We start from the raw sequence: 26,229 nt of genomic DNA on the forward strand, positions 1-26,229 counted from the left end.
ATTAGGCTGGCAATACTAAAGTACCTATTAGAACATCCAATAGTCTAAGGTATATGAAATACAAATGGTATAGAGAGAAATAGTCCTATAATAACTACAACCTAAAACTTCTTACCTGGGAATATTGAAGACTCATGTTTAAAGGAACCACCAGCTTTCATATGTTCTCATGTTCTGAGCAAGGAACTTAAACGTTAGCTTTCTTACATGGAACATATTGCACTTTTACTTTCTTCTCCAACACTTTTTTGCATTATTTAAACCAAATTGAACATGTTTCATTATTTATTTGAGACTAAATTGATTTTATTGATGTATTATATTAAGTTAAAATAAGTGTTCATTCAGTATAGTTGTAATTGTCATTATTACATATATAAAAATCTAGTAAGAGTTCCACCAAAATGGAAAGTGAGGATGCTAGCTCAGCTTCTCGTGAGGATGAAATCATCCACGAAAAGTGCAGCAGTGTTTTTTTCAGTAATATGGAAGTGGTTCGGGTTTAAGCGGTCTGATATTCAGCAAACCAATGTCCTGTGCAAAATGTGTCGAAAGACAATTGCTATGAAAAGCAGCAGCACAACTAAGAAACGTTTGTGGTGGAAGGAGCTCAATTACATAGCGAAATATATGGTCCCAATCTTTACAGTAGAAAAGCTAGGCTTTAAAAAGCTGCTAGGTACAGTTACCCACAAATATCAGCTGCCAAGCCGCAAGTATTTCACGGAAGAAGCCATGCCGCGATTATACACTGCTACCTGCGAAAGAGAGAAGCTGGCTAGTGTTTATTTTTCCACCACAGCCGATCTATGGTCGAGTAGAACGTCAGAGCCATACCTACGTTTGACAGTCCACTACATAAATGAAGACTGGAAATTGCAAAAAATGTCTGCCTTCAGACGTCGTACTTCCCTGAGGATCATACTGGTGAAGTAATAGCCCAGGGTCTCAGAGACTCTCTGGCATCGTGGAAGGTGATCATACAGGTGAAGTAATAGCCCAGGGTCTCAGACTCTCTGGCATGGTGGAAGGTGATCATACTGGTGAAGTAATAGCCCAGGTCTCAGAGACTCTCTGGCATCGTGGAAGATGATCATACTGGTGAAGTAATAGCCCAGGGTCTCAGAGACTCTGGCATCGTGGAAGGTGATCATACTGGTGAAGTAATAGCCCAGGTCTCAGAGACTCTCTGGCATGGTGGAAGGTGATCATACAGGTGAAGTAATAGCCCAGGGTCTCAGAGACTCTCTGGCATGGTGGAAGGTGAGTGAAGACTGACAGGTGTGCCTGACAACTGACAGCGGGAGCAACATGATAAAAGCATTGCGCTTGAACAACTGGACCCGCCTGCAGTGCTTTGGGTACAGGCTTCACCTCGCCATCGGTAAGTGTGATGTTGGATAATTAAAGTGCATTAAAAAAAGTTATGTTCAGGCCAGCTGTAGGCTGTGTTAGTAGTTGTCGTTTTGCCAATCCAATAGCGAATAACCACAGGCTGTTTTTAGTTACAACAAACTAAATTAATACATTTTCAGTCAAAATGATTATATATTCAAACAGCTTGTGGTCAAACATTCCTCATTCTTCATTCTCACCCCACTTTCCCTCATTCTTCATTCTTTTCAGAGAATGGTGTGAAAGAGCCACGAGTTGACCGTGCCATTGGGTTGTGCAAGAAGATGGTCAGCACCTTTTCCTTCAGCTGGAAGAAGAGGAGAGACTTGTCTGGAGCACAGGCTGAGCTCAGTCTACCCACTCACCAGCTCATCAGAGTCCCCAAACAGGTGGGGGTTAAGACAGAAGATGATAGAACGAATCCTTGAACAAGAAAAGGCCATAGCCCGGGTCCTGGTCTCAGAGAAGAAAAGCAGGCACCTTGTGCCCAGCTATCAGGATATCGACGTGTTGAAGTGAGTGAACAAAGCCCTCTACAGGAATTCACTACGTTAGTGTCTCCTACCTCAAGCCTGTGATAAACCTGTTCAACCGCAGCCTCCTGCAGCCAGAGGAAGGTGAGGGCACGCTCACCAAGAAAATCAAGAGTGCCCCACTACAGTATCTCAATGACAAGTACAAAGACCCTGCCGCAGTTGAACTCCTTGATATGTCCTCGCTGGTGGATCCCCGGGCTCAGCACCACATGTATAACAGATGACGACAAGATTGAGAGCATCAAACAAAGATCTGTTTTTAGAGCTGAAGTCTCTGCTAGCTGAGGAAAGCACACATCACCCTGGGCACAACAGTGTGCCAAAGAAAGTGAACCTGTTTCTAAGAAAGGCAAGAAAACACTTGTAAGTTTCTTCAAGACGACAGCACTGTCTTGCCGAGTCAGAGGAGGACAACATCAAAACTGAGTTGTCAAGTTACTTGTCAGCGCTTCAGACCCCTGACACAAAGGCCCACTTGAGTGGTGGAGGCTCCGTGAGGCCAACATCGCAAGACTAAGCTTGCTAAAAAAAAAAGTACCTGTGTATTCCTGCTAAACTGCCCCTTTTAGAGAGGGACTTTAGCACAGCTGTGAACATTGACACGTCACAGGGCATGCCTCAAGCCAGAGTCAGTAGACAGGCTTGTGTTCCTCGCCAGAAACTTGTGAAGGACGATATTTTGTTTGACAGAATTTTAACATTTTATTTATTTTTGTGCAAATTCTTCTTAGGGATACCTTTTTTTTTCTTCATTATTTTTATTTGATTTGTATACAATGATGACAGCCTGGCAAGCAGTGTTTGTTTTGTTTTGCAGAAATAGGCCTTGAGGCATTGTATATATTTTTAAATTTTTGTAAAGAAAATTCAATTGAGAATTATGTCTTGGCCTTTTGTAATTTGTTTAGAGAAAAATTGAGGTATATATCGTGAATCTTCCAAATTTGTGGGAAAAACTGAAGATATTACTTTTAGGCAATATCGCCCAGCCCTAGGTGGGAGGGGGACAGAGGAGACTGCTGCCCAGGCCAGACAGAGAGTGGGGGGGGGACAGAGGAGACTGCTGCCCAGGCCAGACAGAGATTGGGAGGGGGACAGAGGAGACTGCTGCCCAGGCCAGACAGAGAGTGGGAGGGGGACAGAGGAGACTGCTGCCCAGGCCAGACAGAGAGTGGGAGGGGGACAGAGGAGACTGCTGCCCAGGCCAGACAGAGAGTGGGAGGGGGACAGAGGAGACTGCTGCCCAGGCCAGACAGAGAGTGGGAGGGGGACAGAGGAGACTGCTGCCCAGGCCAGACAGAGAGTGGGAGGGGGACAGAGGAGACTGCTGCCCAGGCCAGCCCTAGGTGGGAGGGGGACAGAGGAGACTGCTGCCCAGGCCAGACAGAGAGTGGGAGGGGGACAGAGGAGACTGCTGCCCAGGCCAGACAGAGAGTGGGAGGGGGACAGAGGACACTGCTGCCCAGGCCAGACAGAGAGTGGGAGGGGGACAGAGGAGAGCTTGATGGAGTGCCACTCTGTTTAGCATTCCACAGTGACACCAGTGCAGAGCGGAGGGGATGCCCTCAGCGCAGACAGATGGACACCCCTATCTGCTCTCTGCTGTAAGCAAGGCTGTGTGGGTGTATGTGCCAGCGTGTGGGCAGACAGCAAAGGACGGGTCCCGTCAGTACTTAATGACCCGTGTGATTTCTGTGTGTGGAACGTGTCCCCTGAGGGATCAGGCGGGTGGACCTGAGCTGTCTCCCCAGGACTCCTCACCCCCCTTTCCCTCGGGTGGACCTGAGCTGTCTTCCTCCTCACACACGCGGAGTGGCCCGCAGGCTGACAGAAGGCCAGGAGAGCTGGGTTTCACCATCACCCATTTAATGTGCCAACCTGGGAGGAGGGGATGGGGCCCTAGATATTGTTCCTCATCAGCACCACAGGAGCGAGCTCCAGGGGAAATAAGTGCAGGCCTGCCAGGCAACTCCTGGAAGACCTAGTACATGTTTCTTAGAGGAAGCAGCCACAGCAGCTCATGAAGGTGAACGATCTGTGATAAAGATTTAATGTTGCAGGCTAATAGATGTGTGTAAATAACCTGTCAACAGAATGAACCTGTTCTATGCTGTGGACATAGTTGTGTAACAAATAGCCGGTGGTATTTATGACTTTGCAGAATATTTTTGAAGGCATGAAGTCTACTTGTTTTTACAAATATTTTCTCTTTCAGAAGTGCAGTGTTTTTTGTTTTTTTTGTGACTCAGGAGATGGACACACACACACCAGACGGTATATAACCCGTACACTCATCTCGATGCCTATAAGTGGTCACCATCATTTGTGTTAATTGTATTTTAATAGCACTATTAAAGTGAAGTTACACATCACCCTGCATTACACCTGAGACTATGGCTCGGTAGGGGGCCTGGATAAATAGAAGATCATCATTATTAGGCTAGTCCTGCTGTTTAATAAAAGGTGATGAGCTATTTAAATAGCATGCACCCCCCCCCCCCCCCCCCCCAACACGGCACTTTTGAAGTTACACGGAGCTAGGGCCTCTGTTTTAGACAGTTATTCTCTTCTCATCATTGTTGTCATGCCATACTACAGTCAGATAATTTGGCTAAAGTACAACACCGACCTGAGACTAGGTTTGGAAAATCTGACGAGCACAAACAACAATCTGTTGTAACAGCTGTGCAGATAGTAAACTGAGGGCTAAGGGAGAGCTGACTAAACTGCCCAGAACAGGAGCCAGCCTTTATTTAACCAGGAAGTTCCATTGAGGTCAGAAGCCCTCCGTTCCAAGTGCAACAGTGTAGGTTCCGTCCCTCTCTTCGCCCCAACCCGGGCTCGAACCAGGGACCCTTGCACACATCAACAACTGACACCCACCGAAACAACGTTACCCATCGCGCCACAAGAGCCACGGCCCTTGCAAAGCAAGGGGAAACCCTACTTCAAGTCTCAGAGCGAGTGACGTCACCGACTGAAACGCTATTAGCGCGCACCACCGCTAACTAACTAGCCATTTCACATTGGTTACACAAGGGGGCCAATAGAAACGGGGTAAATGTGTGGAAAAGGGAGAGCTGAAACTGTGTGGACTGTGTGTACCCACACTATCCAGCAGCTAGCTGTATGGAAGAGTACTGTATGGAGAACTAGTCAGGCAGAGAACTAGGCATGGTGCTAGCAGCTAGCTGTATGGAAGAGTACTGTATGGAGAACTAGTCAGGTAGAGAACTAGGCATGGTGCTAGCAGCTAGCTGTATGGAAGAGTACTGTATGGAGAACTAGTCAGGCAGAGAACTAGGCATGGTGCTAGCAGCTAGCTGTATGGAAGAGTACTGTATGGAGAACTAGTCAGGTAGAGAACTAGGCATGGTGCTAGCAGCTAGCTGTATGGAAGAGTACTGTATGGAGAACTAGTCAGGCAGAGAACTAGGCATGGTGCTAGCAGCTAGCTGTATGGAAGAGTACTGTATGGAGAACTAGTCAGGCAGAGAACTAGGCATGGTGCTAGCAGCTAGCTGTATGGAAGAGTACTGTATGGAGAACTAGTCAGGCAGAGAACTAGGCATGGTGCTAGCAGCTAGCTGTATGGAAGAGTACTGTATGGAGAACTAGTCAGGCAGAGAACTAGGCATGGTGCTAGCAGCTAGCTGTATGGAAGAGTACTGTATGGAGAGCTAGTCAGGTAGAGAACTAGGCATGGTGCTAGCAGCTAGCTGTATGGAAGAGTACTGTATGGAGAGCTAGTCAGGTAGAGAACTAGGCATGGTGCTAGCAGCTAGCTGTATGGAAGAGTACTGTATGGAGAACTAGTCAGGCAGAGAACTAGGCATGGTGCTAGCAGCTAGCTGTATGGAAGAGTACTGTATGGAGAACTAGTCAGGCAGAGAACTAGGCATGGTGCTAGCAGCTAGCTGTATGGAAGAGTACTGTATGGAGAACTAGTCAGGCAGAGAACTAGGCATGGTGCTAGCAGCTAGCTGTATGGAAGAGTACTGTATGGAGAGCTAGTCAGGCAGAGAACTAGGCATGGTGCTAGCAGCTAGCTGTATGGAAGAGTACTGTATGGAGAGCTAGTCAGGTAGAGAACTAGGCATGGTGCTAGCTGAGATTAGATAAGAGGAAGTGCTGTGTAGTGGTCCTGCTGTTTCTGCTCTGTGCTGGGTCTTCAAAGCAGCTAGCTAGCTCCCTTCCCTAAGTACGGCTGATAGAGGCACACAACCATGCTGATTATCACTCAAACACCAAGCTAAATCTAAATTATATTAGTTACATATTGGAGTGCATAAGTGGGAGATGTCTATTAAAAATAGAAAATGTTATGTCTGACTTCATGTGTCTAGATGTAATCATCATTAAAAAAGAGACATTGACAACAAACTAGGCCTATGTATTTCAAATTGTACAATAGCCTATCTTCTGAAAGGATTCTGGTTATGTAGTATGTGTCTGACACTTCTCCTACTGTAGGTCCAACACTACTGATTTAAGGAAGATCAATTTTACAATCTTAACAGCTAAGAAATATGGTTAGTAAACAGCCAAGAGCTAATGATATTTGAGATCTGCCGACTACGCCATGAGTTGCAATTTTTGGGGAAATTAAACACATTGTGAGAAACTTGGCTGAAAATATAGAGGAATTTGCAACCCTAATACCATTCATTGTCCTGTTTTTGTTATAGACCTTGGTCAAGACATAACAAAACACCATTAGGATACTATGGCTCTGCCCCTCAGTGACTGCTATCAGCAGCAGCGCCATGGAAGCATAGGCTTTGCGAACATTGCTTGGATAGCTATTTTCTATGAGGGAGAACTGCCCCAATGAAATCTCATGATTTAATAGCATGAAGTAAATGGACCGTCCTGGTGCGCTCAGTCAGAACCTCTGGGTCTTTTCTAGTCTCCCTCCCAATGAGTCAGACAGCATTCTTCCTCACTACAGACTAGATCTGCTCTATCAAGTACAGATGGAGCTAAAGTAAAAATCACTTCTTTTTTTTATTAACTTATGTAAATAACAGTCATGGAAGCCTGGGACCTGATTAAAACTGGACTGTTACATCCAATGAGTCGAAGGACCAAAGGATACAGTAGCTAGAACTTACTCATCGCAGATCTGGTAGGACAAAAAAGCCTGACTGGCCAATGTGATTGTTTCCCTCCATGTTCATCATGCTCTACTGTTGGTGTCAGGATGACATGTTGTGTAGACTAAAACAGTATAAAACTTGGTGTATCCCAAACAGGATCAATTTAAAATGTCAGCTACTGTAATTTCTAGAAACATTGAAATAGTTAGAATTTGACTTTTTCCACATTTTGTTGTTACAGCCTGATTAAAAAAAATATATATATATATTTTTTTTTTTAATTAACTGAATAAAAAGTATCCCCCATTTACACAATACCCTATAATGACAAAGTGAAAACATGTTTTTGGACATTTTCTTTAATCATTTTTTTTTTATAATGAAATACAGAAATATCTCATGTATTCACACCCCTGAGGCAATACTTTGTAAAATCACATTTTGGCAGCAAAAGAGCTGTGTCTTTCTGGGTAAGTCCAAGACCTTTGCACATCTGGATTGTGCAACTTTTTAAAATGTATTTTAAAATATCTTCAAGCTCTGTCTAATTGTTTGTCGATCATTGCTAGACAACCATTTTCAGGTCTTGCTGAGGAATTTCAAGTCAAAACTGTACTTTGGCCACTCGGACATTCACTGCTTTCTTGATAAGCAACTCCTGTTTGGATTTGGCCTTGTGTTTTAGGTTATTGTCCTACTGAAAGGTGAATTCATCTCCCAGTGTCTGAGGAAAGCAGACTGAACCAGGATTTCCTCTAGGACTTTTGCCTGTGCTTAGCTCCATTCTGTTGAAAAATTCCCCAGTCCTTAACGATTACAAGCAATACCCATAACATGATACAGCCGCCACTATACTAGAAACTATGGAGAGTGGTACTCAGTAATTGGATTTGCCACAAACACACAACACATAACACTTTGTATTCAGGTCAACAAGTGAATTGCTTTGTTTTTCAGTATTACTTTAGTGCCTTGTTGCAAACAGGATGCATGTTTAGGATTTTGTTTTAAATTCCTTACAGGATTCTTTTCACTCTGTCAATTAGGTTAGCATTGTGGAGTAACTGCAATGTTGTTGATCCATCCTCTGTTTTTTCCTATCACAGCGATTAAACTCAATGGTGTTTTAAAGTCACCATTGGCTTTATGGTGAAATCCCTGAGCAGTTTCCTTCCTCTCCAGCAACCGAGTTAGGAAAGACACCTGTATTTTTTTGTAGTGACTAGGTGTATTGGTAGTGTAATTAATAACTTCACCATGCTCCAAGGGATATTCAACTTATTTAGGTTTGCCATAACAAATGGGTTGAATACATATTGACTTAAAATATTTCAGCTTTTCATTTTTAATTAATTAGTAAAAAATGTAAACATAATTTCACTTTGACATTATGGTGTATTGTGTGTAGGCCAGTAACAAAAATCAGGCTGTAACACAACATCTGGAAACAATCAAAGGGTGTTAATACTTTCTGAAGGCACTTTATCTACTTTTGATAAGCAGCTTGCTAGCTAGTTAGCTGTCATGTCAGTTTCAAGCAATCTAAACTAATATCTGACTAACTCGGAAATAGGAAGTTATTTCAGAATGAAAGTTAACTGGACGGTGCTTTGTGACATCGTTAGCTGTCCCTAGTTATATCATGTATTTTCACTTACTGCATCTGCATGCTTGTTCTTTTTTTATTTTTCTTGTTGCTTGTTGTCTAATCTGTTCAAAACCGTGGCAGGAGTGGTCATTTGTTTTCTGACATGCAACAGTGAAATGGGTGTATTCATGCGGTTGTTGAAATGCAACAGTGAAATGGGTGTATTCATGTGGTTGTTGAAATGCACAGATCGCTTTATATATCTTCTCCAAAAAAAACTACCTGTAGTTTGAAAACTTGGCAGCATATTTTTATGTCATGCTGCTTTGTTGATATCTCCAACCACCCCTCACTGGGTATTCAGCCAATAAGCAGCTGCTAATGTTGTCTTAACCAATGGGATTTGTAGATCAGAGGCGTGTTCTTGCGAAATTGCCTTTTTTTTTAAAAAAATGTTTGCATGCTAACACCGCCTGTTTCATCTTTTTTTGTGCTCGCTGCATCAAGTGAAGACAACCCAGTTATTTTTGTCATAGATCCATAAATTACCTCTCCCCTTCTGTTCCCCTCTGTCTGTGTTTTTCCCTCCCAGCCATTGTGCCTGCGTGCCCCGGTGGCCCTGAGCAGCGTGGGGGTGAGGAGGGGCCAGCATGCGGCTACCCGTAGTGTGGAACAGGAGGCCCCATGGACTGGGCAGGACAGTCTGGCCCAGGACGACCCAGAGATGTGGGACTTGCTGCGGAAAGAGAAGGACCGGCAGTGTCGGGGACTGGAGCTCATTGCCTCTGAGGTGGGTTTGGCTGGCTAGCTGTCTTTCAGGTTGGCTGTCAGAAAGAAGAGGGCTGTAGCTCATGGTAAGCTGTATGTTAATCAGTTTACTATGGTCAGTTGAGAAAGAAGCAGTTCGACAGGCCCAGAGTCATACTAAGGATGTGCATCTCTCCTTTCATGAAAAATTCAATACACGTCTAGATATATGGGATACGATACAACAATACTTTTTCGGCTCGATGTTTTGCATGAACACATTCATTCTCTGAGCCGGATCTGTCTGAGACTCCTCCTTCTCTGAGCCGGATCTGTCTGAGACTCCTCCTTCTCTGAGCCGGATCTGTCTGAGACTCCTCCTTCTCTTCCCCCCCCCCCCCCCCCCCCACTTTGTATCTGAAATCACCATCACCCATAGATGAAACATGTTTTGAGTGAGTTCTATGTCAGTATGTGTCGTTAGAATGGCATTCAGCAATGAATATAATGCAGCTTTGGATTTTACTCCCGTCTCAAAAGCAAATGGTTTAGACCGTTTGGAATTGTATGGAGAGCTTCTCCCGCTCCCGACCAATGAATGAATGCGACCGTGCGCAGCTAGCAAAAATGATTGCTGTTCATGTAAAAATGACCATATAAAACAAACTACCAAAAATATTTCTTATGGTGAAACCTGAACCATCTTAATGAAATCTGAGTGATTTGAAAACCCCAGACCGCAGTTGGATGTGAGTTGGGTCCATTCCGGTAGGCTACAGAACTCCCGTTTTCTACAGTAGTTGGGTCCATTCCGGTAGGCTACAGAACTCCCGTTTTCTACAGTAGTTGGGTCCATTCCGGTAGGCTACAGAACTCCCGTTTTCTACAGTAGTTGGGTCCATTCCGGTAGGCTACAGAACTCCCGTTTTCTACAGTAGTTGGGTCCACTCCGGTAGGCTACAGAACTCTCGTTTTCTACAGTAGTTGGGTCCACTCCAATAGGCTACAGAACTCCTGTAAAACACAGTTTTCTACAGTAGTTGGGTCCACTCCGGTAGGCTACAGAACTCCTGTAAAACAGTTTTCTACAGCGCATTTGGTAATGATGACCCAGCAAAGTACATTGGTTGTCACTCAACTAATAAAGCCTATGATTTGACATTGTGAAAGCCATTTTACAAGCATCTGAATGCTGATGTACCAATAGCCTATTAGAGCAGGGACAGGCCTCTACCTCGCGTTGGCGTGAGCAGTTGTCTCTCGCACTGTGCGCACAGTTTATCTGACAGTCATATGCAGTTACATGCATAAACGTTTGACAGGCTGCTGAGCTGAAGGAAACAACGCATCAATTCAGTCAACAGATAAGGAGTATCTTCAGAATAAAACAATATGCTTTTCTGACCAATGCATGCTTCATTTGGACTGGTTTGGTCTCCCGCGGACTGAAGCACTCACATCTTAAACATTTGAACCAGGGGACTGATGCTTATCAGTGAATGTTACATCCCTATCACACTATGTATGTGGAGAGTTTGGCCAATGCGGTTTCTGTCTGAACGTTCTGAGAGCACCACTTTCTCCTCCATAGCTGTTGCTAAGTGATAATTGATGCTTCCGGGTTGTGCTGTTTATTTCTGATAGTTTTCTAACCCTATGTAGATGTCCAGTGAAAGCTGATATGAATGTTGTTGTCACCACAACACAGTAGATATTAGATACACATTATCCTGAATGCTAATCAATAACAATTTCAAATTCTCTACTCTGTAATACTTGTTTCCAGAGGGTCATGTCATAGGGAACTGTTGGGGTTAGATTCTCTGTATTTCCCTCTATCCTCCCTCTCAGCTCAGTGGAGTATATCAGCCCACTCTAGTGTGAGGAAAATCTGATATCTTCGTGGCTTCCCGAGTGGAGCAACGTGCTAGAGGCGTCACTACAGACCCGGGTTGGATCCCGGGATGTATCACAACGGACCGTGTTCGGGAGTCCCATAGGGCAGCGCACAATTGGCCCAACGCCATCCGGGTTAGGGGAGGGTTTGACTGGGGGGCTTTACTTGGCTCATCACGCTCTAGCGACTCGTTGTGGCGGGCCGGGCGCCTGCAGGATGACCTCGGTCATCAGTTGAACGGTGTTTCCTCCGACACGTTGGTGTGGCTGGCTTCAGAGTTAAGCGGGCGGGTCTTAACCTCTCTGGGATATGTGGGACGCTAGCCCACCTCAACAACAGCCAGTGAAATTGCAGGGTGCCAAATTCAAAATAACAAAAATCTCATAATTCAAATTCCTCAAACATACAAGTATCATACACCATTTTAAAGCTTAACTTCTTGTTAATCCAGCCACAGTGTCTGATTTCAAAAAGGCTTTACGGTGAAAGCATACCATATGATTATGTTAGGTCAGCGCCTAGTCACAAAAAAACATGCAGCCATTTTCCAGCCGAAGAGAGGAGTCACAAAAAGCAGAAATGGAGATAAAATGAATCACTAACCTTTGATGATCTTCATCAGATGGCACTCATAGGACTTCATGTTACACAATACATGTATGTTTTGTTCGATAAAGTTCATATTTATATCCAAAGATCTCAGTTTGCATTGGCGTGTTATGTTCAGTAATGTTTGCCTCTAAAACATCCAGTGATTTTGCAGGGAGCCACATCAATTTACAGAAATACTCATCATAAACGTTGATATAAGATACAAGTGTTTTACATAGAATTAAAGATGCACTTCTCCTTAATGCAACCGCTGTGTCAGATTTCAAAAAAGCTTTACGGCAAAAGCACACCATGCGATAATCTGAGTACAGCGCTCAGACACCAAAACAAGCCATACAGATACCGCCATGTTGTGGAGTCAACAAAAGTCATAAATAGCGTTATAAATATTCACGTACCTTTGATGATCTTTATCGGAATGCACTCCCAGGAATCCGAGTTCCACAATAAATGTTAGTTTTGTTTCGATAAGGTCCATATTTATGTCCAAATGCCTCCTTTTTGTTTCCACTTTCAGTTCACTATTCCAAATGCTGTCCAGACAAAGTCCAGACGAAAAGTCAAAGTTGCATTACAGTTTGATTCTATACATTGTTTGACATGTTTCTACAATCTTTAGGATGTTTTTTATCATAAATCTTCAATAATATTCCAACCGGACAATTCCTTTGTCTTCAGAAATGAAAAGGAACTCAGCTCGCTCTCACAGCTGCGCGCATGACTGAGCTAATGCCATTTTTCCAGACACCTGATTCCAATAGCTCTTATTCTCTCCCCATTCACAGTAGAAGCCTGAAACAATGTTCTAAAGACTGTTGACATCGAGTGGAAGCCTTAGGAAGTGCAATATGACCCCACAGACACTGTATATTGGATAGGCAATCACTTGAAAAACTACAAACCTCAGATTTCCCACTTCCTCGTTGGATTTTTCTCAGGTTTTTGCCTGCCATATGAGTTCTGTTATACTCACAGACATCATTCAAACAGTTTTAGAACCTTCAGAGTCTTTTCTATCCAAATCTACTAATAATATGCATATCCTAGCTCCTGGGCCTGAGTAGCAGGCAGTTTACTCTGGGCACCTTATTCATCCAAGCTACTCAATACTGCCCCCAGATCCCAAAGAAGTTAAGAAGCGTGGCTTGGCGGGCCAGGTTTCGGAGGATGCATGACTTGACCTTCGCCTCCTGAGCCTGTTGGGGAGTTGCAGCGACGAGATCAAAATTGGGGAGAAAAGAGGTGTAAAATACCACCCCCTTTTCTCCTCGCAAAACACACTCACACCCTTTTCTCCTCGCAAAACACACTCACACCCTCCTCCTCCTTTTCTCCTCGCAAAACACACTCACACCCTCCTCTCTGCAGGCAGACTCCAGCCAAGGCCTCCTGCTTGAGGTTCTACTGGTTGTTTTTAAGAGGAAAACACACAGGCAGCGATTGCATTTCCAAGTCTAATGTGACAAGTGGGGTGCTTTCTCAGTGTGGCACACACAGCAGAAAGGTGTGTGTGTGTGTGTGTGTGTGTGTGTGTGTGTGTGTGTGTGTAAGCTGCTTCCTGAGCTGTTCTCTCTCATCTCCTTCTCCAGTGGAGGTGAAGTCTGAGCGGCATTAGCATACAACCCTGTAGGGAGACCTGCGTGACGCGGCTTGAAACCTGACAGGCACTGTGATAATCTGAGTGGAAGAGTCAAGATGCCACACTGAGGTGTCTATCCCCTGTCACCTTCCTCTCCCTGACACTGTCAGGAGTGGTTACAGACAGTCCCGTCCCCCTCCATCGGTGGGTCTGACACTACTTATGGCCGTTATAGCAGGGACCCTAAACTTTCCTTAGAAACACGGTAACTTCCTGGCCCTCTGCCACCTAAACTATCAATAGAGACCAAACGCTCTGAGTGGACTGATCCATTGTGGAGGCTGTGGGGATGAGGCAGTCCATCACTCAGAAGAATAATGGTGCAACACTAATAGCGGTCACTGTCTGCAGTTCTGAGTTGTTGAATTGCCGCCTTAGACCGTGTTGCTATGTGCATAATAGCAAAGTTAACAAGCATATTGGTGTTGAGAATATTGTGGCGGAGGCAGCAGCAGAGTTAGGAGACGAGAAAACAGCCCTTACCTTAATTGTCTAAGAAAAGTGAGGAGAGCGCAAACCCCAACTTAATTAGGTCTATAGGCTATTGACTGTCTGTTAAATGTGCCTGTCTTTATAAATCATCCATATATCTACAGAAATAAGACCGATTCTGTTGCCCGTTTGAGTGTTTGTTTTTAATAACCTACTGATTCCGTGAACACCAAACCTCACGCAGCCACATGTCAAATAAACAATTTCACATTCGCCTGGTTTTAATATTTGCTATGCTGTAATATAGGTTTTACACTTTTTCCATTAGAGCAGCCTCTCTGGTATTCTTTATCATTTATTTAGTGTTTACACTGTTCCAAAATGTCCGAAGCATAATATTTATAATAACCCTCTTTCTTGATATATTTGTATTATTATGATCGTAATAAGTAATATCATTATCATTAGTAGGCTTAGTATAGCAGCCTTTGAGCTGTAGGCCTAAGATCACATCCTGTTTAGTCTTAATACCGTAGGCCTATAAAAATAGGCTACTGTATCCATCATTCGGTCATGTCATCACACAGTATATGAGTCATTCATGATTTGAAATGCAATCAAGGATTTTAGTTTTAAATAAAATAACAGTCACCCTTTAGTGTAAACAATCAATTTCGGGAATTTTTTTCACAAATGAATGCAACTGTTTTTAGTCTTTATTACAGAAGACTCTCCAGTCCATTTTTATAATTGATTTAGTGTTTACGTTGTTCCAAACGGTCAGAAATGATATTGTAATCTAACAGCACCTGTTTGGCAGACATAATATGCACACAGCGCTCGCTCCTTACCTTCTTTTCCTTGATCTCCAGTATTTTCCACAACTAGTCACATTTATTCCACACATCTGACTTCCCCTTTACCTCCTGAGCAACCAGTAAACATTACTCCGTTTCAAGTTTATTTGCTCACTTCCTCTGCATCCATTTTGCTGTCACATGTTACGTTGTTCAGAGTTTACAACCAATTTATTGGTCTGGTTATGATATGCTGTATGTCTGGCCCTATTGGTCATCTGCATGCAATGCATACATGTGTCATGTAAAGACATGAGGGTTGAGGGAATAGGGAATGTTTCTCCTAAACAAATTTAGGATTTCGGTAACAACTTTTCAGCCAGAAATGGCTGTAACTAGCAACTATGTTGCTTGTCACTTGCTGTCATTTGTTTTTAACACAGCGCAGCAAGTCTGAGCCAGGCACAATCAAATTGCGGTCGGTCTCCCTCAAGTCATTTGTCTTAATTATTTAATCAAACAGTGCGTCTTAAAGCATCAGATAAGCTCAGTGCATATAGTTGATTTGATTAAAACACACAGGATGTTTCCATATATGTGAAAAATACACGTTTTAAACATTCTGCCCAATCAATTGGTTTAAAGAACAGAACTCTCGGTTGACCAAGATATCATTTTTTTTGTAGAGGACAGCCCTAGACGATTCAGTGATAGGACAACACTACCACCGCTTATAACAGTGATTTCTCTTTTTCCTTGTAGAGTAGTATAGAAGAGGCAGTGTATGAAGGCTGGTCTGGTTGAATAGTGTGATTTGCTGTTGTCTCTGGGGGTGGGATTCTACTAATCACTTAACAGTTTATAATTTACCTTGTCCTTTTCCATCTGTCTCCTGCATTGATCTGATCCTGATGTGTAGCTTCTGGTTTGCCTCTCCTCTCCAGAACTTCTGCAGTCGGGCTGCGCTGGAGGCCCAAGGATCCTGCCTCAATAACAAGTACTCAGAGGGCTACCCAGGCAGGAGGTAAGGCTACTACGTAACAATGACCATACTAGGTTAGCACATGACGTAGAATGCATGACCAATGCATTGCTAGCGTGGCTATTGGAACACTGTGAGTAAGACTTTCTCTGCTTTGTATTGCTGTTACTTTGCCTCCCCACTGTTTTGACTTTACTTATTGAAATGACTGCAATGATCAGATTGAATATGACTGTATCCTGTCCATCTTGTCCTGTTCCCATTTCCCCTCCAACATACTGTACCTAGGCACCTTTTTTCCTTTTCACCCAATTCCCCAGAACTGTTTTAATCAGTATTAGGATTATAATTCCTGCATTGGCAATTAGGCACAGCTAGAGTTCTGGCACGTAACGGAAAGTGGGTGATTGGACAAGTACCGGTAGTTCCTCCTGTTTTCTTCTGTTGTGTGATCCAATGAACGTGGCCCTGTTCTCTCTAGGTACTATGGTGGTGGTGAGGTGGTGTTAACCCTCTCCTCTCCTCTAGGTACTATGGTGGTGTAGTAGATGGTGTTAACCCTCTCCTCTAGGTACTATGGTGGTTCTGAGGTGGTGTAGTAGATGGTGTTAACCCTCTCCTCTAGGTACTATGGTGGTGTAGTAGATGGTGTTAACCCTCTCCTCTAGGTACTATGGTGGTGCTGAGGTGGTGTAGTAGATGGTGTTAACCCTCTCCTCTAGGTACTATGGTGGTGTAGTAGATGGTGTTAACCCTCTCCTCTCCTCTAGGTACTATGGTGGAGCTGAGGTGGTGGACCAGATAGAGTTGTTGTGCCAGAAGAGAGCCCTGGAGGCCTTTGACCTGGACCCTGCCCTGTGGGGGGTGAACGTCCAGCCCTACTCTGGCTCTCCCGCCAACTTCGCTGCCTACACCGCCGTCCTCAACCCTCACGACCGCATCATGGGCCTGGACCTGCCTGACGGTGGACAGTATGTAGCCGTCTGCCTCAGTCTCTGTCTATTCAGTTCTCTGCCTCCTCTCCACCTCTGCCTCTCGGTCGGCCTCTATCTCTGCCTCATTCTCTATCTTGATTTCTTTCCCTCACCAATTCACGGACTACCAGTCCTTCGCTCTCTACTGTCCTCATTCACTCTACCTTTTCTTTACTGTCATAGTGTGCACCATATTTTTTGCAAGGTGTTGTCTTGTGAATTTGAACATATATTGAGGAAAAATATTAAATATATGATGTTTATTGTAAGTAACTTAATGGTGCTATACAGTCATCTTACCAAGCAGGCTGACTAAATCACTGTAGGTAAGAACGTCTGCTAAATGTCCAAAATGTATATTAAATAACACAAATGTTGTTGTTGTTGTCCTTCTGCAGTCTGACCCATGGTTACATGTCTGACACCAAGAGGATATCTGCTACCTCCATCTATTTTGAGTCCATGCCCTACAAGCTCAATGTAAGCAGAGCCACAGTCCACTCCTTCCTGGTCCCTCTCTCCTCGTCTCCTTCTCAAAACCCATTGGAGGAGAAGGTCTGAGTGGAGGGACTTTCGATTTTCTCCTCCAATACGGTTTGATAAGGAGGAATCGAGGAAAGACCGGTTCGGAGCTTTAATGTAACCGTTTAACCCGGTCTAGTGTCCACGCCCTCTGATCTAGACAACTTGTCTCCTAGTGGGGAACATTCTTGTCCTCTCCTCATCTGTAGAGGCAGTAGCTACTACAACTATAAACGCTACTCATCACTAATGCAGTGAGAATTGAATGGAATAGAATACAATAGAAAAGTTACAATAAATAATCCTATCTATCCTACTATGCACTGTTAGTGATCTCTGTTACTGGTCGCTATTGGCCAGCGATGTAGTTGGTTGTAGTATCTCCTTGACTCCTTACTGGTTTATCCATTTCTGTTATTTTCCTGATATGTTAGCCTTTTGTATGGTTCAGGTGATCCCTATAGTCCTGTAGTAGTCGTGTGTGTTTTCCGTTATTGAATTGTAAGTTTAGTTCCTAAATTGACTGCCTGTGTGTGTGTGTGTGTGTGTGTTTCTCTATCCGTGTGTGTGTGTGTGTGTGTGTGTGTGTGTGTGTGTGTGTGTGTTTCTCTATCCGTGTGTGTGTGTGTGTGTGTGTGTGTGTGTGTGTGTGTGTGCTTCTCTATCCGTGTGTGTGTGTGTGTGTTTCTCTATCCGTGTGTGTGTGTGTGTGTGTGTGTTTCTCTATCCGTGTGTGTGTGTGTGTGTGTTTCTCTATCTGTGTGTGTGTGTGTGTGTGTGTTTCTCTATCCGTGTGTGTTGTGGTAATGTGATCAATGCTATGGAGTGTAGGCTTGGACAGTATCCAGATTGTCATACCTTCATATCAACCTTGTGCCATTCAGGGTTATTCGGTAATACCGGCACTGAACACAAGGAGCGCTGTTTTCAAACCTCACTGATACTCTGTAATCCGAACTTTAGCAATGCTGACAAGTACATGTAAAATACCATAGAGAATGCTAACTAAATGCTAACGAGCGCATTGCGAACATTTTCTACGGTTTCTGACCTAAACTATACAAGTAAATAAAAAATGCTACAGTTTGCTGCACGCACAAAACAAATATTAGCCAGCAAGGCTCTTGATCCAGGAGGGGATTCTTTGCTGTTACCAAGCAAATGCTTGATTTTGGAAGAAGATAACCACGTAGCAAGATGGTTAACTAGCTACTAAATTAGCAAACCAAATGCTCAACTGCAGAGCTTTTAGCACCTTGTACACATTTTAACTTATTAGTTATAAGATATCTAGCTGGCAAACACTTCGTTGTAAAGCTTTGGGGTTGAGGGATAGAAATTAAACAACAATTGAATGGGACCCATATGGAGAAACATACCATATGGAGAAACATACCATATGGAGAAACATCCTGTATAGTGTTTCCTGTCTTATTCATATTTCTCTCACTGTTGTTGTGACGCATCAGTCTTTCCCTTTCTCTCTCTCTCCCCCTCTCTCTCTCTCGCTCCCTCTCTTGTACGTTCTCTCTCTCCCTTTCTCTCCCTTTCTCCAGCCTGCCACAGGGCTCATTGACTATGACCAGCTGGAGATGACTGCCCGTCTCTTCCGGCCCAAGTTGATCATTGCAGGCACCAGCGCCTACGCTCGCCTCATTGACTACGCTCGCATCAAGAAGGTACAGACTCTTTCTCCCTCTGTCTGTGACTACCTACCTCTATCTCGCTCTCCTTCTCTTCCCGCTGCAGTATCTCCAGTGTGTCTGAAGGCCCTTCTATTATTTTCTTAAGGCTACAGTACAGTAGCTACATTCTGCTTTTTAAGGATCTTACTCAAATGGCACCCTATTCCCTATATAGTGCACTTCTTTTGATCAATCTCTATGGGCCCTGGTTTAAAGTAGTGCACTATGTAGGGAATAGGGTGAAATTTGGGATGTAATCTAACTCTCCAAGATGGCTGCCACTGACCTGATGTAATCAGGGGACTCCCGACTGGCGCAGCGTTCTAAGGTACTGCATCTCAGTGCTAGAGGCGTCACTACAGACTCTGGTTCGATTCCAGGCATTATCACAACCGGCCGTGATTGGGAGTCCCATAGGGCGGCGCACAATTGGCCCAGTGTCGCTAGGGTTTGGCCGGGGTAGGCTGTCATTATAAATAAGTTCTTAACTGACTTGCCTCGTTAAATAAATGTTAAAATAAAGAAAATAAATGGGGAGAGAATTATTTAATGAGACCTTCTGTATAACTGACTTTGAGACCTTCTGTATAACTGACTTTGAGACCTCCTGTATAGCTTCTGTATAACTGACTTTGAGACCTCCTGTATAGCTTCTGTATAACTGACTTTGAGACCTCCTGTATAGCTTCTGTATAACTGACTTTGAGACCTCCTGTATAGCTTCTGTATAACTGACTTTGCCAAGGAACCATTTACAAGTTAGCTGACTTTTTGGTTCTTCATCAGGAAGAGTTGACGGGGAGAGGCAACGCATCATTAAAGATGGTATTCTGTAGCTTTTCTTGTTTAGGAAGCCCGTACAGAAGAGTCTCTCTTTTGTCATCAAAAGTGTGTAGCCTTATCAAAACTCAAATTCAGCGTATCTTTGTTTCAATGCATGTTATGTGGTGCTGGGAATAAAAAGCCCCAATCCTTAGTACAAGTAAGCCTTGTCGGGGCCAGAGCAGCCTGTGTCCGAAATCCGTCTTGCCTCCTACTTAACAGAACTACATACGGTGTACAAATAGTATTACGTACTATTTAGAATGTACTGTTTAATAAGACAAATATGCAGTAAACAACAAATATCAACATACTTACTTATCCATACTGACATGGCATACTATAATGCACAGTCTTACTTGTTCACCTCATTTGTTCATTTTAGTAGAGCCTGACCCCTATTCTGATTATCAACTGTTGACACAGTCGTGTGAAAAGACCATTCTCTTCCTCCATAGTGTGTAGTGAATTATACTACATGAGAAGCCAAATTGAGTGACTTCCTGGCATTTAAGGCATTATCAATTTTCTAAATTTCACATACTATAAAATGTTCTATTTGCCCCCATCCAGTTGTGTACGGAGGTGAAAGCCTACCTGCTGGCTGACATGGCCCACATCAGTGGTCTGGTGGCTGCGAAGGCTGTCCCCTCGCCCTTCAAGTATGCTGACATGGTCACGTCCACAACACACAAGTCCCTCCGAGGAGCCAGGTATGTAACGTAGCTGTGTATGCTGACATGGTCTCCTCCACAACACACCAGTCCCTCCGAGGAGCCAGGTATGTAACGTGGCTGTGTATGCTGACATGGTCTCCTCCACAACACAGCAGTCCCTCCGAGGAGCCAGGTATGTAACGTGGCTGTGTATGCTGACACGGTCTCCTCCACAACACAGCAGTCCCTCCGAGGAGCCAGGTATGTAACGTGGCTGTGTATGCTGACATGGTCTCCTCCACAACACACCAGTCCCTCCGAGGAGCCAGGTACAGGCTTTTGAGGGTGGGATTAGTGGAGAGGACATTTTGTTAGAAGCTAATCTGATCATTATTGTACATGTAGTTTACCTAATGAATTAAAGCAGAGGAACAACATGTTTGAACAAAAAGAAAGGGTCTATTTCCCTATTCTCCACACTTATCCCGAAGTGTGCACTTATTTAGCAACAGTCTGTTTGTACATGAAGGTGTTGTTGAGTTGCAAAATGTGTTAACTTCAACTCCAGACTGACCTGTCTGGCTCTCTCTCTCCCCTCCAGGGCTGGTCTGATCTTCTACCGTAAGGGTGTGCGTTCTGTGGACAAGAAGGGGAGGGAGATCCAATATGACCTGGAGGACCGGGTCAACTTCGCTGTGTTCCCCTCTCTGCAGGGGGGACCCCACAACCACGCCATCGCTGGGGTGGCCGTCGCACTCAAACAGGTACCTTTTCTTTGGGGTCTCTTTCTCCATGAATCCGTAAGTCCACACCGGGACTGTGTCCCCATTCTTCACTCTTCTCTCCTAAAGTGTGAACTGACTCACACTTTTCCCTGTTTGTGTCTAGGCCCAGACGCCGATGTTCAGAGAGTACATTGGCCAGGTGATGCGTAACTCCAAAGCCATGGCTGAGGCCCTACTGAGCAAAGGATACACGCTGGTGTCAGGTACTACTGTACTATGTGCTGACTGTTTTCTCTCAGGAGCGATCTCGTCAAAAAAAGTGGAGAGCACTCACTTAAACAAAGAAATGGTATGCTTCATATAAAATGTATTTGTTTCCTCCTCAGGGGGGACGGAGAACCATCTGGTGCTGGTGGACCTGAGGCCTAAGGGCATCGATGGAGCCAGAGCAGAGAGAGTTTTGGAGCTGGTGTCCATCACAGCCAACAAGAACACCTGCCCTGGGGACAAGAGTGCCCTGGCGCCTGGGGGCCTCAGGCTAGGTGGGTGTCACACTCTCTGGACCACTTGGCCCAGAATATAACACCTGAGTGAGTGTGTATGTGATGTATAGGCTGGAACCCTTTTTTAATACATATGGAACACCTCAGGCTGGAACCCTGTTTTACCACGTATGGAACACCACAGGCTGGAACCCTGTTTTACCACATATGGAACACCGCAGGCTGGAACACCGCAGGCTGGAACACCGCAGGCTGGAACCCTTTTTTACCACGTATGGAACACCGCAGGCTGGAACACCTCAGGCTGGAACCCTGTTTTACCACATATGGAACACCACAGGCTGGAACACCACAGGCTGGAACACCGCAGGCTGGAACCCTGTTTTACCACATATGGAACACCACAGGCTGGAACACCACAGGCTGGAACACCGCAGGCTGGAACCCTGTTTTACCACATATGGAACACCGCAGGCTGGAACACCGCAGGCTGGAACCCTTTTTTACCACGTATGGAACACCGCAGGCTGGAACACCTCAGGCTGGAACCCTGTTTTACCACATATGGAACACCGCAGGCTGGAACACCGCAGGCTGGAACCCTTTTTTACCACAGGCTGGAACACCACAGGCTGGAACACCGCAGGCTGGAACCCTGTTTTACCACATATGGAACACCACAGGCTGGAACACCGCAGGCTGGAACCCTGTTTTACCACGGATGGAACACCTCAGGCTGGAACCCTGTTTTACCACGGATGGAACACCGCAGGCTGGAACCCTGTTTTACCACGGATGGAACACCGCAGGCTGGAACACCACAGGCTGGAACCCTGTTTTACCACGGATGGAACACCGCAGGCTGGAACCCTGTTTTACCACATATGGAACACCTCAGGCTGGAACCCTGTTTTACCACATATGGAACACCGCAGGCTGGAACCCTGTTTTACCACATATGGAACACCGCAGGCTGGAACACCGCAGGCTGGAACCCTGTTTTACCACATATGGAACACCACAGACTGGAACACCACAGGCTGGAACACCGCAGGCTGGAACCCTGTTTTACCACGGATGGAACACCGCAGGCTGGAACACCACAGGCTGGAACCCTGTTTTACCACGGATGGAACACCACAGGCTGGAACCCTGTTTTACCACGGATGGAACACCACAGGCTAGAACCCTGTTTTACCATTCAGAATACAATGGCTACATTGTATGCATGTATGCATGCTCTGTTTTTGTATACATTGTGACCAGAAAGATGATTTTAATGTTTTGAACTATTAATTTAGTTTACTTTATTTATTCATCACTACTAAAATAACCAAATGCTGTTTTGATGTTTGTCAGGAGGTAAAAAAGAGATGCAAGAATCTATCCCTGTGGAATGCTACATTTTATTATTATAAACAAATCTATCCTACGTTAACCTTGAATTACCATGCATATAACACCTGAGCTTTCTGTGTCCCTGGTTCTTACTGACACGCTCCTCCTATTCCTAACTCCCAGGTGCCCCGGCGCTGACCTCCAGACAGTTCAAGGAGACGGACTTTGTCCAGGTGGTGGAGTTCATGGATGAAGGCTTTAAGATCGCCCTGGACGTCAAGAAGAAGACTGGTGAGTTCCTCTTCCTCACCAGCTGTGTGTACTTCATCAGTTCACCTAATCAGTCCCCCCCTGTCTTGCCTTTTTTCTGTGTCCCAAATGCCAAGCTATTACCTTCATTGCGGACTACTTTTGACCGGAGCCTTATTTGCCCAGGTGCCATTTGGGATGAAGTCCATGTGTTTGTACATTCTGATGGTGGCCATGATGCCCGAAACTTTGTTTTAAATCTAAAGTCAGGGTATTTTTCTTATCACACTTCTTCCATCTCCTGTAACGATCTGGGAGAAGTGCCAGTTAAGTTCATTAGCTAACCCAAAGAGATGGCGATGTCTAACAGAGTGACTCAGTCGAGAAAACGCAAGCCATTGGTGTTAATACAGGAAGTGACACAAAAGCTGAAAACATCTGCTCTACTCTCTTCTTCTCTCCAGGGAAACTTGCAGACTTTAAGAACTTCTTGTTGGAGGATCCAGAGACAGTCGCCCGCATGTCAGAGCTGAGGAAACGAGTGGAGGCCTTCGCACGTCCCTTCCCCATGCCCGGCTTCGAGGATCACTAGGCCCTCCACACACACACACACACACACACACACACACACACACACACACAGAGAGCGAGAGAGAGCAGGGAGAGGGAGAGTCAGTCGAGTAGCTCTGTTTCAATATCCAACACTAGCATACTACTTACAATGAAGCAGCAATGTATTTGGAGGTGAATTTTAAGTGGTAGGCAATTATGGACATTGGAACTTGGTGGTGGTCAGTGATTGGATTCAGATCGGGCGAAACCTCGCAGACTTATCCAAACAGATGGGAGACCTTGGTTAATCCTTTGACGTCATCTGTTGACCTCTGACCTAACGTGAGGGTAATTCTGTAGCTTCTAACCCCTTTGTATGTTTACACAAAATCCTTATTTTCTGCGTGTTTATTTTCTGCATGTTTTAAGGTTGTAGTGCAGAAGAAAGCTCAACGTCAAACCCTGAGAGAGATGTCATCTAATCTTAAACTGTCACCACAAAGGTAGTGACTTGGATAACATTATTAGAAGCACAGTCTTAAATTATAAATTAACACATTGTCTTAATTTAACAACTTGGTGACTAGATGTTCATGATGGAGATTTGATAATACACTGTCGTACTACCCTATACTGTTGTAAATGTGTGTGTGTAACCAACTCCATTCAAACTCATCTGAAGCAACCCTGGGCCACAAATCCTATTTGAAATCGTTTAAATATGTGTACCGTTTGCTCTAGCTTGCCTAGAGAGCCAGGTTTTAGTTTTTTTTGTCGTTTTGTGATGATTCTATTGTTCCATGATGTCAGACGAGCTCAATCAAGCTCAAATCAAATCAAATGTATTTATATAGCCCTTCGTACATCAGCTGATATCTCAAAGTGCTGTACAGAAACCCAGCCAAAAAACCCAAACAGCAAGCAATGCATGTGAAAGAAGCACGGTGGCTAGGAAAAACTCCCTAGGAAAAACTCCCTAGAAAGGCCAAAAACCTAGGAAGAAACCTACAGGAACCAGGCTATGAGGGGTGGCCAATCCTCTTCTGGCTGTGCCGGGTGGATATTATAACAGAACATGGTCAAGATGTTAAAATGTTCATAAATGACCAGCATGGTCAAATAATACAAATCATAGTAGTTGCCGAGGGTGCAACAAGCACGTCCGGTGGACAGGTCAGGGTTCCATAGCCGCAGGCAAAACAATTGAAACTGGAGTAGCATCACGGCCAGGTGGACTGGGGACAGAAAGGAGTCATCATGCCAGGTAGTCCTGAGGCATGGTCCTAGGGCTCAGGTCCTCCAAGAGAGAATTAGAGAGAGCATATTTAAATTCACACAGGACACCGGATAAGACAAGAGAAATACTCCAGATGTAACAGACTGACCCTAGCCCCCCGACACATAAACTACTGCAGCATAAATACTGGAGGCTGAGACAGGAGGGATCAGAAGACACTGTGGCCCCATCCGATGATACCCCCGGACAGGGCTAAACAGGCAGGATATAACCCCACCCACTTTGCCAAAGCACAGCCCCCACACCACTAGAGGGATGTCTCCAACCACCAACTTACCGTCCTGAGACAAGGCCGAGTATAGCCCACAAAGAGCACAGATAAAGTAAATGTAATATCTATTTTTAACTTGAACCCAAATCTGATCTGAAGTGAAGGGGTCCCAAGCCAGAGGTTGGGGTTGACTGGTGAACTCCATAACAGGACAGTTCCCCTGTTATACCTTTACAGATATCAGACCAGGGTTTAACTACCTTTATACAGATATCAGACCATGGTTTAACTACCTTTATACAGATATCAGACCAGGGCTTCACTACCTTTTATACAGATATCAGACCAGGGTTTCACTACCTTTTATACAGATATCAGACCAGGGTTTCACTACCTTTATATAGATATCAGACCAGGGTTTCACTACCTTTATACAAATATCAGACCAGGGCTTCACTATGCTTATACAGATATCAGATCAGGGCTTCACTATCCTTACACAAATATCAGACCAGGGCCTCACTATCTTTATACAAATATCAGACCAGAGCTATACTATCAATTTCAAATCAAATTTATTTATAAAACCCTTCTTACATCAGCTGATATCTCAGTGTCCTGTACAGAAACCCAGCCTAAAACCCCAAACAGCAAGCAATGCAGGTGTAGAAGCACGGTGGCTAGGAAAAACTCCCTAGGAAGAAACCTAGAGAGGAACCAGGCTATGAGGGGTGGCCAGTCCTCTTCTGGCTGTGCCGGGTGGAGATTATAACAGCACATGGCCAAGATGTTCAAATGTTCATAGATGACCAGCAGGGTCAAATAATAATAATCACAGTGGTTGTAGAGGGTGCAACAGGTCAGCACCTCAGGAGTAAATGTCAGTTGGCTTTTCATAGCCGATTATTCAGAGTATCTCTACTGCACCTGCTGTCTCTAGAGAGTTGAAAACAGCAGGTCTGGGACAGGTA

At 44.6% G+C, this 26,229-nt stretch overlaps 1 protein-coding gene across 2 annotated transcripts; it reads left to right on the top strand.

Moving 5' to 3' along the window:
- The first annotated feature begins 1,513 nt into the window (after positions 1-1,513).
- Positions 1,514-24,381, top strand: shmt2 (serine hydroxymethyltransferase 2 (mitochondrial)). 2 transcript variants are annotated; one of them, XM_029774362.1, is made up of 12 exons: positions 1,514-1,784; positions 9,211-9,408; positions 15,687-15,766; positions 16,495-16,695; positions 17,097-17,178; positions 18,777-18,899; positions 20,301-20,440; positions 20,985-21,147; positions 21,272-21,371; positions 21,495-21,650; positions 23,133-23,240; positions 23,663-24,381. In XM_029774362.1, the coding sequence occupies exons 1-12, from the start codon at positions 1,680-1,682 to the stop codon at positions 23,788-23,790; spliced, it is 1,584 nt and encodes a 527-aa protein (XP_029630222.1). In that variant the 5' UTR covers positions 1,514-1,679; the 3' UTR covers positions 23,791-24,381. The 2 variants fall into 2 exon arrangements, with proteins under 2 accessions (XP_029630222.1, XP_029630223.1); XM_029774363.1 differs by lacking the exon at positions 1,514-1,784 and adding an exon at positions 3,937-3,957.
- The last annotated feature ends 1,848 nt before the right edge of the window (positions 24,382-26,229 follow it).

Source organism: Salmo trutta, chromosome 14 (assembly GCF_901001165.1).
Source record: "Salmo trutta chromosome 14, fSalTru1.1, whole genome shotgun sequence".
Classification (NCBI taxonomy): Eukaryota; Metazoa; Chordata; class Actinopteri; order Salmoniformes; family Salmonidae; genus Salmo; species Salmo trutta.